Here is a 14962-nt window from a genome sequence, read left to right as displayed (position 1 = left end):
GGATTTTAACGCAAAATTCTCAGTGTTGCTACCAGAGATTAAATTAGTCGATGCAGGACAGGAAGAGAACACGCTCTCATAATTAAACTTTGACAAATCAGGGTAGATCGCTGCTCTGAAACAGTAACCGCATCTTACTTTCTTCAAGCATTAGGCTGAGTAGTCAATATTAAAGAGTATTTTTAGTTTAGCTTTAAGTATTCCTGTCTGCTTTTAGAATCTTCTGAGAACAGATGTTATCTATAGCTTATCAGAGAGGACAGCAGGGTTTATCTGGATCCAGTCTGGAAGCAGACAGCCTCTGAGAGCCTCTCCCTGCTCCTGGAGAAACACCCTTTTCTCCACCCCTCCGTAAGGAGCTCTGCTAAAGCAGAACTTGCCTTTGCAAGCACGTCCACTGATAAAGCTTCCATTCAAAAAGCAAAACCATACAGACCATCTACAGACATAAGTCCCATTCATGAGCTTTCTGAGGTCACTTTAGAGATATCCATCCGTCAGAATTCATCCCTGAGGCAAAGAAAAACCAACAGTTACTATTCACGGCCTTCAGCTCAGCGACAGAATCAACACGGCTACAGCTACAGTGTTTATGAAAGTGCACAGGCTCCAGAAAAAGAAAAAAGCTCAAGTCCTCAGTCTGCAAGTCCTATCTAACAAAAAATCATCCTGCTCTCCTGCTGTGCCTTACCACAGCCAAGCCTCTTCTCTCTTCTACAAACAGCATCTGCTAGGAATCCAGGACTCGGTAAAGCCAGCAGTCAAGGAGAGCAAGCTCACAGGGACAGCTGCGAAGAAGAAACATTCCTCAAGGGAGAGCGAATTTTTACCGAGGCCACTGCTTTTCCTTATCCGTCAGAGGAACATAGATCACACCCATCAGTTGCGTTTCAATGATCTGCCCGTCGCTGGTTTTGTCGTACTGCATCAGAACTTGGTTTGCACCTTCGGGACCAACAGGCAATATTAACCGACCTCCTGGCTTCAATTCATTCAGCAACTGGCAAGCAGAGAAATCGGAGTCAGCAGAGCCAAAAAAAAGAGACAGCGGAAATAAGCCACACTGTGAAGGTCATGACACCATGAAAAGCATAAGCTTGCTGGCTCCATAAAAAACAGAGAGAAAAAGAAGCTTCCAGCGGTTCCCTAATTATTAGTTTTTTCAGAGCTACTGATGCAGGCAGCCCACAGCAAGACACCCAGCACAATCGCTCTTACCTCCTTGGGTACAGTTGCTGCTGCTGCTCCAACATGAATGGCGTCGTAAGGAGCCTCTTCGGGGTATCCCTGCCTGCCATCTCCCACTACAGGAGGGAAAAGCATGCAGAAAAGACCTTTGTTCTGATAGCAACTCCATGCAAAAATAATTCCTCCTATATCCTTTCAACTGAAATCTAGATGGTGAAAACTTTCTAACAAGGTTGTGATGGGAATCTGCATTTTGTTGGTTTACTTTTTAAAAAGGGGGAGAGATTTCTGGAATGGAGCCATGCTAGAAGAAGGAACTGTCAAAGCCACAAGGGCCTTTCAATAATGCAGTGGCTTTGTGCAAGCTTGAGATTCCAGACACGGGAAGAGCTGACTCAAGTTATTCTCCCAAAAAACCCACAACAGCGTGTGCAGACCCATTCAAATAAACTAACACCCAGATGTGGTACAGCCACTCCCCTCCAAAGAGCGTCTCTTACTGCATTAAGATAGTCACTACACACTCGGAGGTAAGGGGTGTGATGAGACTGCCTGTAACATTAAATACCACTCGTTTACATGGTGGTGTTCAGGTCGGTGTGGCACGGTGCTTACTTAGCCAGTGGTTTCTGGCAACACTGTGGCACACACCAACACCAGGCGGGACAAGCGCTTGGAGAGGCAGAGCCCTGCGGCAGCCAGAGCAGACGCATTTGCAGGAGAACAAGCACCAGGATCCCAGGGAGCTCACCCACAAGCTTGACACGGCCAGAGCTCAGCAAAGCTGGATCATCCTCCTGGACATTTCTGATGGATTCATGTACCAGCTCTTTAATGTGCTCCACACCCACAGCTTTCCCCGTTGGGCCCATCTGAAAAGAAAAACAGCAAACACCTATATACCTCCTATATGGACAGAAACACACCTTATGGGGCAAGTTACTGACTGGAGAATTTCCAAGAAGAAACTTAAGAGCAGAGTTTCTGAACAGGAGGTGCAAATACTCTGCCCCTTTGGTTTTAAGGCTGAGGAGTCCCAGTTGTATTAACTACTCAAGGGATACACTAGACACTGCCTACAGGGATTCCCAGGATGTCCAAAGAAATAATTATTGGTAGAATTAGCAGCTTCTGGGGCAGGGACAGTTGTTGACTAACTAACCTCCTGAGGAAGAGGAACCTGACCAGCTTTCCAGCACTTCACAGAAAATAATTTCAGGAGTTTAGAAAACAAAGAAACAGACTGTGACTACTTAAGAAGCAAATGAAGAAGAACCTACAGTGAACTGGCACAGTAGATTAACACACTCCCGTCGATCCGAATGGGGTTATCATACAAAACACCTCACAGCAGATATAGCATCCATTTAGATTGCAAAAATGACCGTTTTTTTACTACAAGCTGGTCTGGGCAGAGGTCACCCCCTCCTCCCACCTCCTCCTCTCCCCGCAGAAAACACACACCAGCTCTGGCAAGTGACCTGTCTCGAGGCAGCTCCGCCAGCTTACCATCCTGGCAAAGCAAGCTGTGAGATAGCCGCTGCCCGAGCCCACATCCAGCGCTTTCGCACCTTCCACCAGCTGGTCCTTTAGCAATTCCAGTGCGTGGGCATGCTGTGGGGACAAGAAGGTGTGAAATATCCCATTTTAGTTTCCTCTCCTAAAACCTTTTCTTGTTCTAAGCATTACCTGCTCTGATTTAAACACAACACACCTGGCACTTTGCCTGACACATTCAGAAACTCAAATGTTGCACCTGGAAGATCTTTTTGCAGAACAGCATTTAGGAAGAGGTTCAGTAATAAAAAGTGAAGCAGCAGGAAAAAAGGTCTCATGCAAAAAAAGGACAACGTTAATGGCTAACCTCAGCTGCACAGAAATCCTGTCTAAGCATATTTTAAAGCAACTTAAAGAGTATAGGGCAAACTCTTCTTAAAAAGAAAAAACCTTCACATATACCATGCCTAAAGAAACAAGCATGATAATCATGTCTGTGGGATCTGTTTCACCTTTTTACATTTAAGAAAAAGACAAACTAAAATAAAAAATGGCAAACAAACAATTTCCTCCATTTCTATTGAAAGTGAAAAGTTTCATCTTACCATATGCGGTGCACTGATTGTAGCCTTGTATCCTAAAAGGAAACGAGTGACAAAATTCATCATCACAGGATGGTTTGGGCTGGAAGGGACCTTAAAGCCCATCCAGTGCCACCCCCCTGCCCTGGGCAGGGACACCTTCCACTAGCCCAGGTTGCCCAAAGCCCCGTCCAACCTGGCCTTGAACCCTTCCAGGGAGGGGGCAGCCACAGCTTCTCTGGGCAACCTGTGCCAGGGCCTCAACCACCCTCACAGGGAAGAATTTCTTCCTTAGATCTCATCTAAATCTCCCCTCTGGCAGTTTAAAGCCATTACCACTCGTCCTATCCCTCCCCCCCAGATCAAAAGTCCCTCCCCCCTTTCCTGTAGACCCTTTAAGTCCTGGGAGGCCGCTCTAAGGTCTCCCCAGAGCCTTCTCTTCTCCAGCTGAACCCCCCCCAACTCTCTCAGCCTGTCCTCACAGGGGAGCTGCTCCAGCCCCCCCGAGCATCTTCGTGGCCTCCTCTGGCCCCACTCGAGCAGGTCCGTGTCCTTCTGCTGTTGGTGCCCCCAGAGCTGGACCCAGCACTGCAGGGGGGTCTCCCGAGAGCGGAGCAGAGGGGGGAGAATCCCCCCCTTCGCCCTGCTGCCCACACTGCTCTGGATGCAGCCCAGCACACGTGTGACTTTCTGGGCTGCCAGCGCATGTTGCTGACTCAGAGGCAGTTTTCCACCCACCAACACCCTCAAGTCCTTCTCCTCAGGGCTGCTCTCCATCCCCTGCTTGCCCAGCCTGTGTTTGTGCTGGGGATTGCCCCGACCCATGGGCAGGACCTTGCACTTGGCCTTGTTGAACTCCATGAGGTTTGCATGTTCCCCCTCTCCAGCCCGTCCAGGTCCCCCAGGATGGATCCCTTCCTTCCAGTGTGTCAGCCGCACCACACAGCTCGGTGTCGGCGGAGAACTTGCTGAGGGTGCCTCGATCCCACTGTCCATGTCCCCAACAAAGGTGTTAAACAGCGCTGGTGCCAACCCCCACCCCTGAGGAACATCACTCATCACCGCTCTCCACTTTACGTGGTAAAGAAGTCGCATTTATGCAATAAAAAATTCTCATTATGTGATAAAGAAATTACAGTTAAAATTACCAATGGGAACAGTTCTTTATTTTTTCCTAAAAATAGGAAAACACTCTTCTCTTTTGCCACACTCCATTGACTTAAAACCTCCTCCTGTGGGCTGAGGAAGGCTCGAGCACAAGATGGCTGCACAGCGCTGCCACACCCAAGCGTTCTGGCTCCCGTTCACTCATCGAAACACCCCGCAGCTCTCGCAGCCTGCGCTCCCTAAGCGGGGCTCGGAGCAACCCAAGAACATTTTAATGTGGAAAAGCTGTCTCGTTCTTTCCTCGGATCCCACAGTTGGAACACAGATGGGGTTGGCTCTACCTGACCAATCGTAAAACTCAGCCACTGCTCCGGGGAGAGAGTGCCCAGCACAGAGTCCTGGGAGCTGCCGAGCCGTCTCCTGCCCCTCTGGCAGCGTGACAAGCGTAGCCAAGGGCACTTCGCAACGGTGGTGTGACTCTGCCTGAAGTTACTCACCGATAGATTGAGGAGAATCCATGTATGGGAAATATTTGATGTAGTGACCTCTGTCAGTTGCCAACAGCACATCAAAGACTCGCTGGGATTTAATTATCCCTTTTTCTGGGGGAAGAAGGAAAACAGAGACAGAAAGGACTTAAATCCTCAGTACTGTAGCAAGAAGAGGTTTGGAAGGGGGGAGTACAGTTCATGGAGGCAATGGAACTGGGAGAATTCAACCTTAATAAGTGATCTGAGAAGGCACAGAAAACAAAACTGCAGATGGAAGTAACTTCCCTTCCAGTTTGTGCTACCCCAAATGAAATTGTGTTATGTCCCAACGGCCAGCCCAGTCTCTCTCAGAGGATAGTGACTTACACCTGCAATGTCTCTGGGACTGCAAAACCTAATGAAAGATAAAGAGAGTCACACTTTCACTCCTGAAAGCGGAGACCCCAGATCAGGTTTCAGGAGCACTGGCACAGCCAGTAAACTAAAGAGCAATGACTGCAGAAACATTCAGCGTCCCTTCACACCCCATCTCTGAGGGAACTCTTACAGGGGAAAAAACAGCTTTAGCAGCAGGGGAAATTCAAAGCTGTTTTTAAGGGCGTTCCAGCTGCCGTCCAGAGCGGAGCGGTGGCACCAAGCACTACCCCAGCCCTGAGGCAGGGAGCGCAGACTGCCAGGGAGCTCAGCAGCCGCAGGCTCAGAGCGACCTCACGGTGTGCAGCATTGTAAAAGGTGTCAGGCATTTACAGCTCCGGAGGAGCGGAGGGAAGGCCGTGGAGCGTCTTTCCTGGCGTAACATCTTGTTTCCAATTATAAATAGAACAAGTTGAGACGGGGACAAACACTGAAATTCAGGCAGTATAACTCCAACATTTCAGAGTGAACAGCATCGCTGCGTATGGCTGCGTAACACCAAATATCCTTACATTGAGGTGCCAACAGATTCTGACGGCAGCTCTGGTACTCACTGTAGAGGTTGTTGACCAGCTCGGGGTGTGTCTTTCCACTTGACGTCCAGGCCATCGTTCTGGCGAAGAACAGTCCCATGAGTGTAAGCACGGTGCAGGGCAGCAGACAGCTCATCCCACGGAAACAGGCAGCGGCCTGCTGAGAGAGGGAATTCAAACCCAGCGGTCTGACAGGCACCCCAAAGCTTCACCTCTCCTCGTAACACGATCTTGCGCTTATTATACTATTTGAAAGACGACAGAGCTTACACGCCACACAGGGCTGGCTGTCAGGATCAACACCGCTCCCCTGATTACAGCAAGAGCTGTAAGAAATAATTACCGGCCTGCTGCAGCTTTCTGCATTTAAAATGGCAAATTATACCTAAAGCAGCTGCTGCACGCGGAGCCCTCGAAAACCCCGTCACAGGGCCGGGCAGAAGCCGTTTCTCACCAGGAGCTGCCGGCGGGCGATGGCAACCGCCGGGCTAAGCCACCACTGGTGAGGGTACCGTGCGGGTCAGGGTGACACCAGCTACCGGCCCAGCCGCGGGAGGGCACGGGGAGAAGGCGGAACCTCCTCGGAAAGGCCGCGGCAAAGCCCCCCGCGGAGCGCACCCACGCACCAGCGCCACAAGACAGCCCCCTCCCGCCGGGAGGGCGGGTCCCTCGCCGGCTCGGCCAGCACCGGGAGGCCGCTGGCCCGGAGCAGGGCCCAGGCCGCCCCCACCTACACCGGTACCGGTACCGGTACCGGCCCCGCGCGCCCCCACACCCACCGCGCAGCCGCACTAAGGCCCCCGCCGTCCGTTGCCAGGTGTAACGGCGCACTCGCCTCCTCCCCGCAGGAAAACTTCCGCCCTTGGCCAAGATGGCGCCGCAGCGGCTTCAGTTCCCCTCACGCATCCTGCCTATTCCCCGCCCTCTGCTGGGCGGCGGGCTAATAGGCACCCTCTCGCCGCCGGGGGAGCGCGGCGATTGGCCAGGCCCCGGTGCCAATTATCACGCAGTGAGAAGCTGTCGCGGTTTCCAGTGTTTACGGTGCGGGTGGCGGCAGCGGTGGCTGAGGCGGGTGCGGGGATCGGGGCGGCAGCTGGAGCGACTCCTCCGTGTCATCGGGGAAAGAGGGCTGCCGAGCCGGGTGGTCCCGGGGAGCGGCGGTGACAGGGCCCCGCGGGGGAAGGGGTGGCGGGGGCGCCGTGCCGGCAGAGGCAGCGCGGCCTGCGGGGTCCCTCAGGCCCTGAGGGGCTCGCTGGGCCCCCGGGTGTAAATGCGACACACTGGAGCGATTCATCACTCTCTGGAGGGAGGCCAAGCTTCCCCGGTGGGATGAGAGGGCCCGAAAACATCTGGTGATGTGACTCGGACGGGGCGGGGGGGGGGGGGGGGTAGGGGGGAGGCCTGCGAGAGAGGGCTTTCTGCTCAGTACTCATCGCTTAATTCCCCCACCTCAGGACTTCACGATGAGAATGATTGAGAGTGTTGACTCCGTGGTCACCAGGTCCAGCGAAGACCTCTGGGCTGAAATCTGTTCGTGCCTGCCACATCCCGACCAGAAGGATGCTAGCGATGCTTTTACAGACTCCTTCATGGATTCCTACACCGACGGAGGAAGCCAGGGCGGTGGGTCAAATGGCTCTTCCCAAGCAGATCTGAAGCCCTGGGCACCCCTGAATGATTCGGAGGTGTATTTAGCATCCCTAGGTGAGTGTCTGGTGAGGCTTCAATTTCTCCATCTGCTTAGGTGCCTGATGACAGCTGCGGCTCTGTTTATGCAGCTGAGGTGACGGTGCTCACGGCTTTGTTTGGAAAGATGTCTTGCAACTATTTAATAGAGCATCTGACTCGTTTACTGCAAGTGTATTAGTGGAAATGAGAAGCGTGGTCATAGCTCCTTCACCTGTGCCACTGAAAGGAACTTTTTATCAAGTACAAATTGTTTTTTTTCCCCTCAAAATAAGTGGAGTAGGGACACGGCTGTTTTTTCTCTGAAGAGTATGTAGTTCTACTGTAGTTGACTTGGGGAGGGGAAGTGCATTCTGAACTCATTATAGAGCCTGTGTGGTTTTGTGTTACCTGTATTTGTCTCATTCTTTTTGTGGAGTCTCAGGAGACACTTCTGAGTGGAAAGAGAAAAGTGAGATTTTTTTCTGTGACCTGTTTTATGGTTGGAGAGGAGGGGGACGAGTATGGGAAAGAAAGCTCTGATGCTTTCCTAAATCATGCCTTCTAGAGTCTGTATTTTAAGATGACAGATCATCTTTGCACAATTGCTTCTCTTAATTCCTGCATAATCTATAAAGCCACAAATTGATTGTGAGCAGCGTAACAGCTGATAGAAACACTTGATATGAGGGATGATAAGGTTACCAGTACTGGAGCTGACATCCTAGCACAGCAGTCTTTAGCTCTAAGGCCATGGAATTTGTCACCCTCTTTTAAGTATTTCCTACTCCCTTCGGAGGCCTCACTACAACAGCATTCAGCCCCGGGACGGGTGCTCCTCTGGCCTGTTAGGAGGAAGCTTTGGGCTTCCCCTGCTCTCCAGCAGTTGGGCTGCTACTCCCTCCACTCATAGCAAAATATTCCATCTTTATGGCTCTTCTTTCTCCATTCCTTCCCTCCTGTGGAGTTATTTTTGTCTTGGGTCACTTTGTAACCTGGTTTGCAGTGCAGCCACACATGTAGTTGTCTTGGCTTGCGTATGAGGCTGCACACAGAAACAGGCCAGGAGGAATGGGTGGCAGAAGTGGCTTTTTAACCTTTTATTTCTGCTAAAACTTCTATCTTGCCTTAGTTGCTGTTTTAGACTACTGTTTTGCAGTACATAAGTAGAGTTCTTAGATCAAGGGTGCCACAGCAACAAGACATACATTGCTCTTCTGGTATTAATTACTGCTGCAGTTCCAACTTGTTCAGAAAATGCCAGTGGGTTAATTTTTACAAGCAGGCTTCAGACTGGAGCTATGTCTGTTTTCTCACAGCCAGGATGAAAGCATAACGCTAGCACAAAGTTTCTCTTGTGTATTCTAAGTCAACAGAAATAAACCTGTTCTGTGTTTGTACCTGGCCAGGATTAGTGACTGCAGAATCCCAGCGTCAGCCTGGCAGGATGTCTGGGCAGATAGGATAATTCAAATCTTCGGAATTGCTAGGGCCAGAGACTTCAGTGACAGCTCAATTCTCGACGAAGACAACCCCAGAAAGCTTAACAGGGGGGCCCCAGCGTTGTGAACTAGCCCAATTCCACTAATGATGATACACTTTTCAGTAAAAAGTGTGATTATAAGTCAATACCTGAGCCAATTTAAGGAGGAAACCGGTATAATGGGATTTTGTGACCAGAGGAATTAATGAAATTTGCTTTCTTTGTGTATCATTGTTGGATTACCCTGCGTCTGGTAAGGAGACGCTTTTCCTTGTCCCCTGTGGCCGAGGAACTCACAATATCACATTCTATTATGAGATATCCAACGAATAATACTGCTGTGCTCACATTTTTTTTCCTCAGTTTGCGCATTATTTGGATTCATGCTGCAATTAGTGTGGTTTCTATTCCATGCCAATTTGCATGGAAATGGTGGGAACTTAATGCCTGTGAGATCTGTACTCTCCTGTGTGATTTTATGGGAACTGAACAGTAAGTAAAAGTTATGAAAACTCAAAACTGGGTGGAGTTGACTGATTGCATAAACCTTATTTCCTTCAGAAGCATCATCTAAAAGTTGTCTTGATACATACGACAAAGACAGTTGCGCAGACGTGAAATACAGGGTGAAAAATGACTTTTAAAATATAACTTAGTCTTGAAAAGTTAATTTAACTTTTTTGATATAGAAGTCCAGGTAGTTCTTTTCTTCCCTTTCAGAAAAACATAAGAAAGATAATAAAGACCCCTCCTTTGCCTCTTCACAGAGAGAAGACTGATGAGAATTAAAGGCTTGTCTCAGGAGGTGACCTCCAAGGATATGCTGCGCACTCTGGCCCAGGCTAAGAAGGAATGTTGGGACAGGTTCCTGCAGGAGAAGTTTGAGTCTGAATTTTACGTCGAGGGACACGACTCTGATGAGAGGTAATGAGCAAGTCGATGAGAAGGGATCACCACTTACTGTGTTGGCAAACAGACTTTATTTTTTAAAAACTAAAATAAGGCTTTGTCAGGACTTGCGATAGGGCGCTACAACAGAAATCACATCTCACTTCAACTTGGTAAGACTGTCGCAGGCTTCCTCAGACAGTTTGATAATGACCATTTGCATCGTTCTAGGGGGGAGCTCTTCTAACAGTAGTTTAAAAAGCTCAACTGCAGCAGAATGTCTTTGTAGAATGAAAGATTCGGCTTGCTCCCCTGGCACACGGATCGGTCTCATGACAGACCTTAACCATGGCAACAGGAACACCTGCAGAGGTGCAAGAAATACACGTGGAGGATTTTCCTGATGCTTTTTTCATAGATTCCCGGGAGGTTGCGTTGCTCTCGTTTCATTTTGTGTCTCTGCTTTCCCTCAGCACACTAGAACATCTAAAGCGCTGGCTGCAGCCTGATAAAGTGGCGATCAGTACCGAGGAGGTGCAGTACCTCATCCCGCCGGAGTCTCAGCCAGAGAAGCAGGAGACAGAGGGAGACCCTCCAGCCGCTGAGCAGTGAGGTACACACCAGCCCTGCCACAGAGCTGCCTCTTGTCCCAGCCCTGATGAAGTTGTATCCAGCGATAGTAATATCGGGGGGGAGCAAAAGTGCCAATTATCAGTCATTTAAAAAACAAAAAAACAACCCCAACACACAAAAAAACCTAGCTCTGGCCCTCCGGAGACAGCGACTGGCATTTGTTACGGATGAGAGCAGAACGCCCGTGACCCTGCGTACGCTGAACTGAAATCTTACTTCCATCTTCTCCCAGCCTGTAGCAACCTGATCATTCCAGTCTGAATGTGAATCGTTTGTAATTCATCAGGAGATGTATTAAACACAAAATAGCAGTTGTTCAGAAGCATCAGAAGACATAACGGTCTAGAACAGAACAGATAAAACCACTGAATCAGGTTTTCTTCTTGTCTTGTACCTTTTTTATTACTCAATTGGGCTTTTTTTTTTTTTTTTCTTTCCTGCAAAGTCCACTGTGGTGTTTTCTATTGATCTTCCCTGTTTAAGCCTGAGCTGGCCCTGAGCTGTGCCTGGAGGAAGACAAATATTTTTCACCTACATGAATTCGGAACCCTGCAGGAAGCTATCACTGCGATTGTTAAATTGATGGTATCATTGACATTGCAACTATTTAACATTCCTCTTTGATGTACCCTCCTACAATATCCCTCTTTATTGACCAATCTGTCTGTTATAGAATAGGCTGGAGGGGAAATATTTTTTATTCTTGTTGGTGATTTGGTACCTGTTTATCTCCTTCAGCCTTTCCAAAAGAGGGTCAGGTGAGATTCTGTATCAGGAATCCCAGAGCAATAACCAGGGAGGCTACAAACAACTTGTTTTCATCACAGACTTGCATAGAATTCTCTGACTTGAAATATTATGTTCTAGTATTTGTTTTTCATCCTGTTTAACTCTGCAGAGGGTTATTTTCCATGACTAATCAAAGAATCCCTAATCGTGTACTTGAACCAGTGCTTTCTGTCTTGGCATTGACACAGAAGGTCGGTAGAGGGAAGCAGCATACATATTCTGTGGGATACAGCTCCTCAAGACAGAATGTGCAGGGATGGTTCTGATCATCTGTGCACACTAGTCATGCCATGTTCATCATGTATCTGTATCAAAAGACATTTTTAAAAGTAGCTTCTTGATAGAGCTTCCTTGTTTCCTGTCCGTGCAATTATAAATGGTGCTGTTATCTCATTCGCCGACCCCTGTTTCTCTGTTGGTGCTTCTCCGTCGGCGTCGTGACTCAGTGTTTGTTTCCATGATCAGTTTTTTCAGTAAAACCAGGCTGCCCAAAGTCACACTCGTGAGTCTCCATTAGAACAAACACTTTTATTTTTTTAAGACTTGAGAAATATGGTGAATCACCTGAACGTCAGTGATACAAGACTTGCAAGTCTCGTGTCTTGTTGGAGGGTGGTTTTAGTCATCTTTTAAATGTCCCCTTTAACTTATCTCTAAAAATACGTCTGCTTTCCTGTACTGACACAGTGCTATAAACATCTCTCACCTGTGATGTCAGGCTGTAACAAAGATGCTTCTGAGTATTTACCAGAAATGGTACGTACAGAGAGATGCAATTTCTCTGTCTGTACCCAGACTGTTTTGTAGTCGATACATTTCCTTCTTGTGATCAGCAGTGACTGTGAAGATGCTTCATATTCTTTTGTCTATCTGAGAAAGAAATGTATTCAGAATAACTGTACTGAAACACTTACAGTTTGGGTCCACATAACCTGGCATTCCCTCTAGAGAAGGGCACTAGAGAAAAAAATAAATTAAAAAATACCATCACAGTCCCCATCCCCAAGGGGTGGGCCAGCCCCCACCCTGAGCAGCCCCGTGGCCGTGCTGGTGAAGGGTCAGTTGGCTTCCAGCAGTGTTGTGGCAGCTGCTCCAGCATGGCCAGGAAAGCCGAACGGGCGCCGGGCCTAGCGTGGGTTTGCTCAGTCATCACACTGGACGCAAGTCAGGAAGAAATACCAGTTTGCTGTTTGTGGCTGTTGATTGGCAATGTCATCACAAGACGGTAAATTGAACCTGCCAAAGCGCTTAGAAGTTGGCGTTTAATGGGAGACGGGTGTCAGATCAAGCAGTAGATCCAGCCCTGTCAGTCCAGCCTTGCTCCAGAGGCTGCCTAACTCTAACTCAACTAGGGTGTAAGTGGTAGGGCTGGGGGCCTGATCTGTCCACTGAAGAACAAAGAAAAGAGTTTTAAAAAGCTGGTTTGCGAGCACACAAGCTATTTTTTATCTAGTTTTAACCTAACCATGCCTTTACTGCATAGAAACATTGACACTTTAGTCTAACCCCGTGTTGCTCAAAGGGGCACCGACCAGTGAAGGCACTAGGGTGGGGAGGGGTTCGGAAAAATGAGCTGGGAGCTTACGTGGCCCAGCCTTTGGACACTGACCCAGAGAAATCAGACTTGGGACGGGTCTGTACTTCAATCACCGTCAGAATAGCAAGAACCCCTCCGTTAGACCCCAAAGAACTTTACAAGATGGCTTAAACTGAACACGTGAGGCAGCAGGACGCGTCTGGGCGGTGTCGTTGCACTCGGTGGTGCTACAGGTGGTTTAAGCAAGGACTTGACTTCAAGCTATTACGGTTTACCCCAGGAAAAGCAAGCTGGTTAGCTCCTGTCAGCCAGGCAAACTCTTGCTGGTGCAAGCAGAATTTTCCCTAGGGATTTTTTTTTTTTTTGCTTACACAGCAACACCAGCCTTCCTATATGTGGAAATAATTCGCATGCTGGGAGATGCGCCAAGCTAAACAAACAGCTGAGCCATTGGTACCCGCGTAGCGATAGAGAAAAAGCAAAGTGTCAGTTGGTGCAGACGGGTCCACAGGAGCAGTGTCTAGAAGCACCCTGTTAACACACAGAGACCTGCTATCAAATATGGGAGATGATTTTTTTAGGTGTGAGGAACTCATAATCACAAAAGAAATGTCAGCCCCGCTCCAGTTAGTACCTCTCAAAGACAATACTTCACCCTTTTCTCTGCATGAAACAGCATTTCTCTACCCCCTTAAACTTCCCAGAGGGATGGATCACACTGGTATTGTAACACATCACCATCGTCAGGCTGCCAGTAATTTGTTTTCAAGATGGGGCAGAATAAAGTGAAATCTAAGACAATCTGAGTTCTGCTGCCTCAGAGCAATGCAAGGGCCACTGCTGTGGATCGTGCTGGCCAAAACGGCAGCCAGGCTACCGGAGCACATTGGGCAGCGAGCAAAGGCGTGAGGAGGAAAAGGGGGCTGGGAAACAGGAGCCTCAAAGCACCTTTTTATTGAAAGCAGCACCTAAACCAATGAGTGACTAAGGAAAAAAAAAATACTCGGGCAATGGCTGAGGCTGATTTGTGCCTCTGTGGAATCTAATTGGCCATAAACACCCATTAAACATCCCTCTCCAGCACAAGGCAATGCACAAACGCAGCCCACTGCTAGGATTCACACACATCCCTGGGAAAACGAGGACGGGCAGCTGCCTCCTGCGGCACGACCGCACACCTCAAGGTCGGCTCCGTTTGTGCTTGACGTGCGCTGATAAACGCGCTCGGTCTGATCCTCCCCGCGCTTTCCCAAGAGCGCCCACCCACCCACAGAGGGGGAAAAAAAGGTGGTTCACCGTGTACTTGAACTGACAAAATCAATCCAATTGAAGCGTCAGCTGGCAGCACCGTATAATGATGCTGAGAATATTCCGTCCTGCTTTCTAAGTGACAGGCACTCCAGGATCTCGGGTTGGGAAAAATTGCAACCTGCTGCGGGAGGACAGTCTGTGCTGCGATTGCCATTTTGCAGAACAGGTGATGAACACTGACTGACTGAGCACCCCGAGGAGGAGGATGTGGGGGTGTTGGTGGGTGGAAAACTGCCTGTAAGCCAGCAACATGCGCTGGCAGCCCAGACAGTCACCCGTGTGCTGGGCTGCATCCAGAGCAGTGTGGGCAGCAGAGCGAGGGGGGAGATTCTCCCCCTCTGCTCCGCTCTCAGGAGACCCCCCTGCAGTGCTGGGTCCAGCTCTGGGGGCACCAACAGCAGAAGGACACGGACCTGCTCAAGCAGGGCCAGAGGAGGCCACGAAGATGCTCGGGGGGGCTGGAGGAGCTCCCCTGTGAGGACAGGCTGAGAGAGTTGAGGGGGTTCAGCCTGGAGAAGAGAAGGCTCCGGGGAGACCTTAGAGCGGCCTCCCAGGACTTAAAGGGGCTACAGGAAAGGAGGGAGGGACTCTTGATCAGAGGGGAGGGATAGGAAGAGGGGTAACTGGTTTGAACTGCCAGAGGGGAGATTTAGATGAGATCTAAGGAAGAAATTCTTCCCTGTGAGTGTGGTTGAGGCCCTGGCACAGGTTGCCCAGAGAAGCTGTGGCTGCCCCCTCCCTGGAAGGGTTCAATGCCAGGTTGGACGGGGCTTTGGGCAACCTGGGCTAGTGGAAGGTGTCCCTGCCCGGGGCGGGGCGGGGGGTGGCACTGGATGGGCTTTAAG

At 49.5% G+C, this 14962-nt stretch overlaps 2 protein-coding genes across 12 annotated transcripts; one reads left to right on the top strand and one right to left on the bottom strand.

The window, feature by feature from the left end:
* Positions 1-3: 3 nt before the first annotated feature.
* On the bottom strand, positions 4-6731 carry LOC141950489 (protein-L-isoaspartate(D-aspartate) O-methyltransferase-like). Of its 10 annotated transcripts, none has more exons than XM_074885359.1 (9): positions 6647-6731; positions 5833-5971; positions 4871-4975; positions 3291-3322; positions 2698-2802; positions 1940-2060; positions 1219-1304; positions 831-1000; positions 4-510 (listed from the first exon to the last, which is right to left on the bottom strand). In XM_074885359.1, the coding sequence occupies exons 2-9, from the start codon at positions 5945-5947 to the stop codon at positions 498-500; spliced, it is 747 nt and encodes a 248-aa protein (XP_074741460.1). In that variant the 5' UTR covers positions 5948-5971; positions 6647-6731; the 3' UTR covers positions 4-497. The 10 variants fall into 10 exon arrangements, with proteins under 10 accessions (XP_074741460.1, XP_074741462.1, XP_074741456.1 ...); XM_074885361.1 differs by having other exon boundaries at positions 5833-5968; positions 6647-6730; XM_074885355.1 differs by having other exon boundaries at positions 5833-5968; positions 6591-6726.
* Positions 6732-6776: 45 nt separating this feature from the next.
* On the top strand, positions 6777-11662 carry CCDC32 (coiled-coil domain containing 32). Of its 2 annotated transcripts, none has more exons than XM_074885367.1 (4): positions 6777-6852; positions 7266-7515; positions 9727-9883; positions 10321-11662. In XM_074885367.1, exons 2-4 carry the CDS (start codon positions 7275-7277, stop codon positions 10457-10459), a joined length of 537 nt encoding a protein of 178 aa, XP_074741468.1. In that variant the 5' UTR covers positions 6777-6852; positions 7266-7274; the 3' UTR covers positions 10460-11662. The 2 variants fall into 2 exon arrangements, with proteins under 2 accessions (XP_074741468.1, XP_074741467.1); XM_074885366.1 differs by lacking the exon at positions 6777-6852 and having other exon boundaries at positions 7275-7515; positions 10321-10460; positions 10926-11662.
* Positions 11663-14962: the final 3300 nt, after the last annotated feature.

The sequence above is a fragment of the Strix uralensis genome, chromosome 15 (genome assembly GCF_047716275.1).
Source record: "Strix uralensis isolate ZFMK-TIS-50842 chromosome 15, bStrUra1, whole genome shotgun sequence".
Classification (NCBI taxonomy): domain Eukaryota; kingdom Metazoa; phylum Chordata; class Aves; order Strigiformes; family Strigidae; genus Strix; species Strix uralensis.
This window is presented reverse-complemented; position numbering and strand designations above follow the sequence as displayed.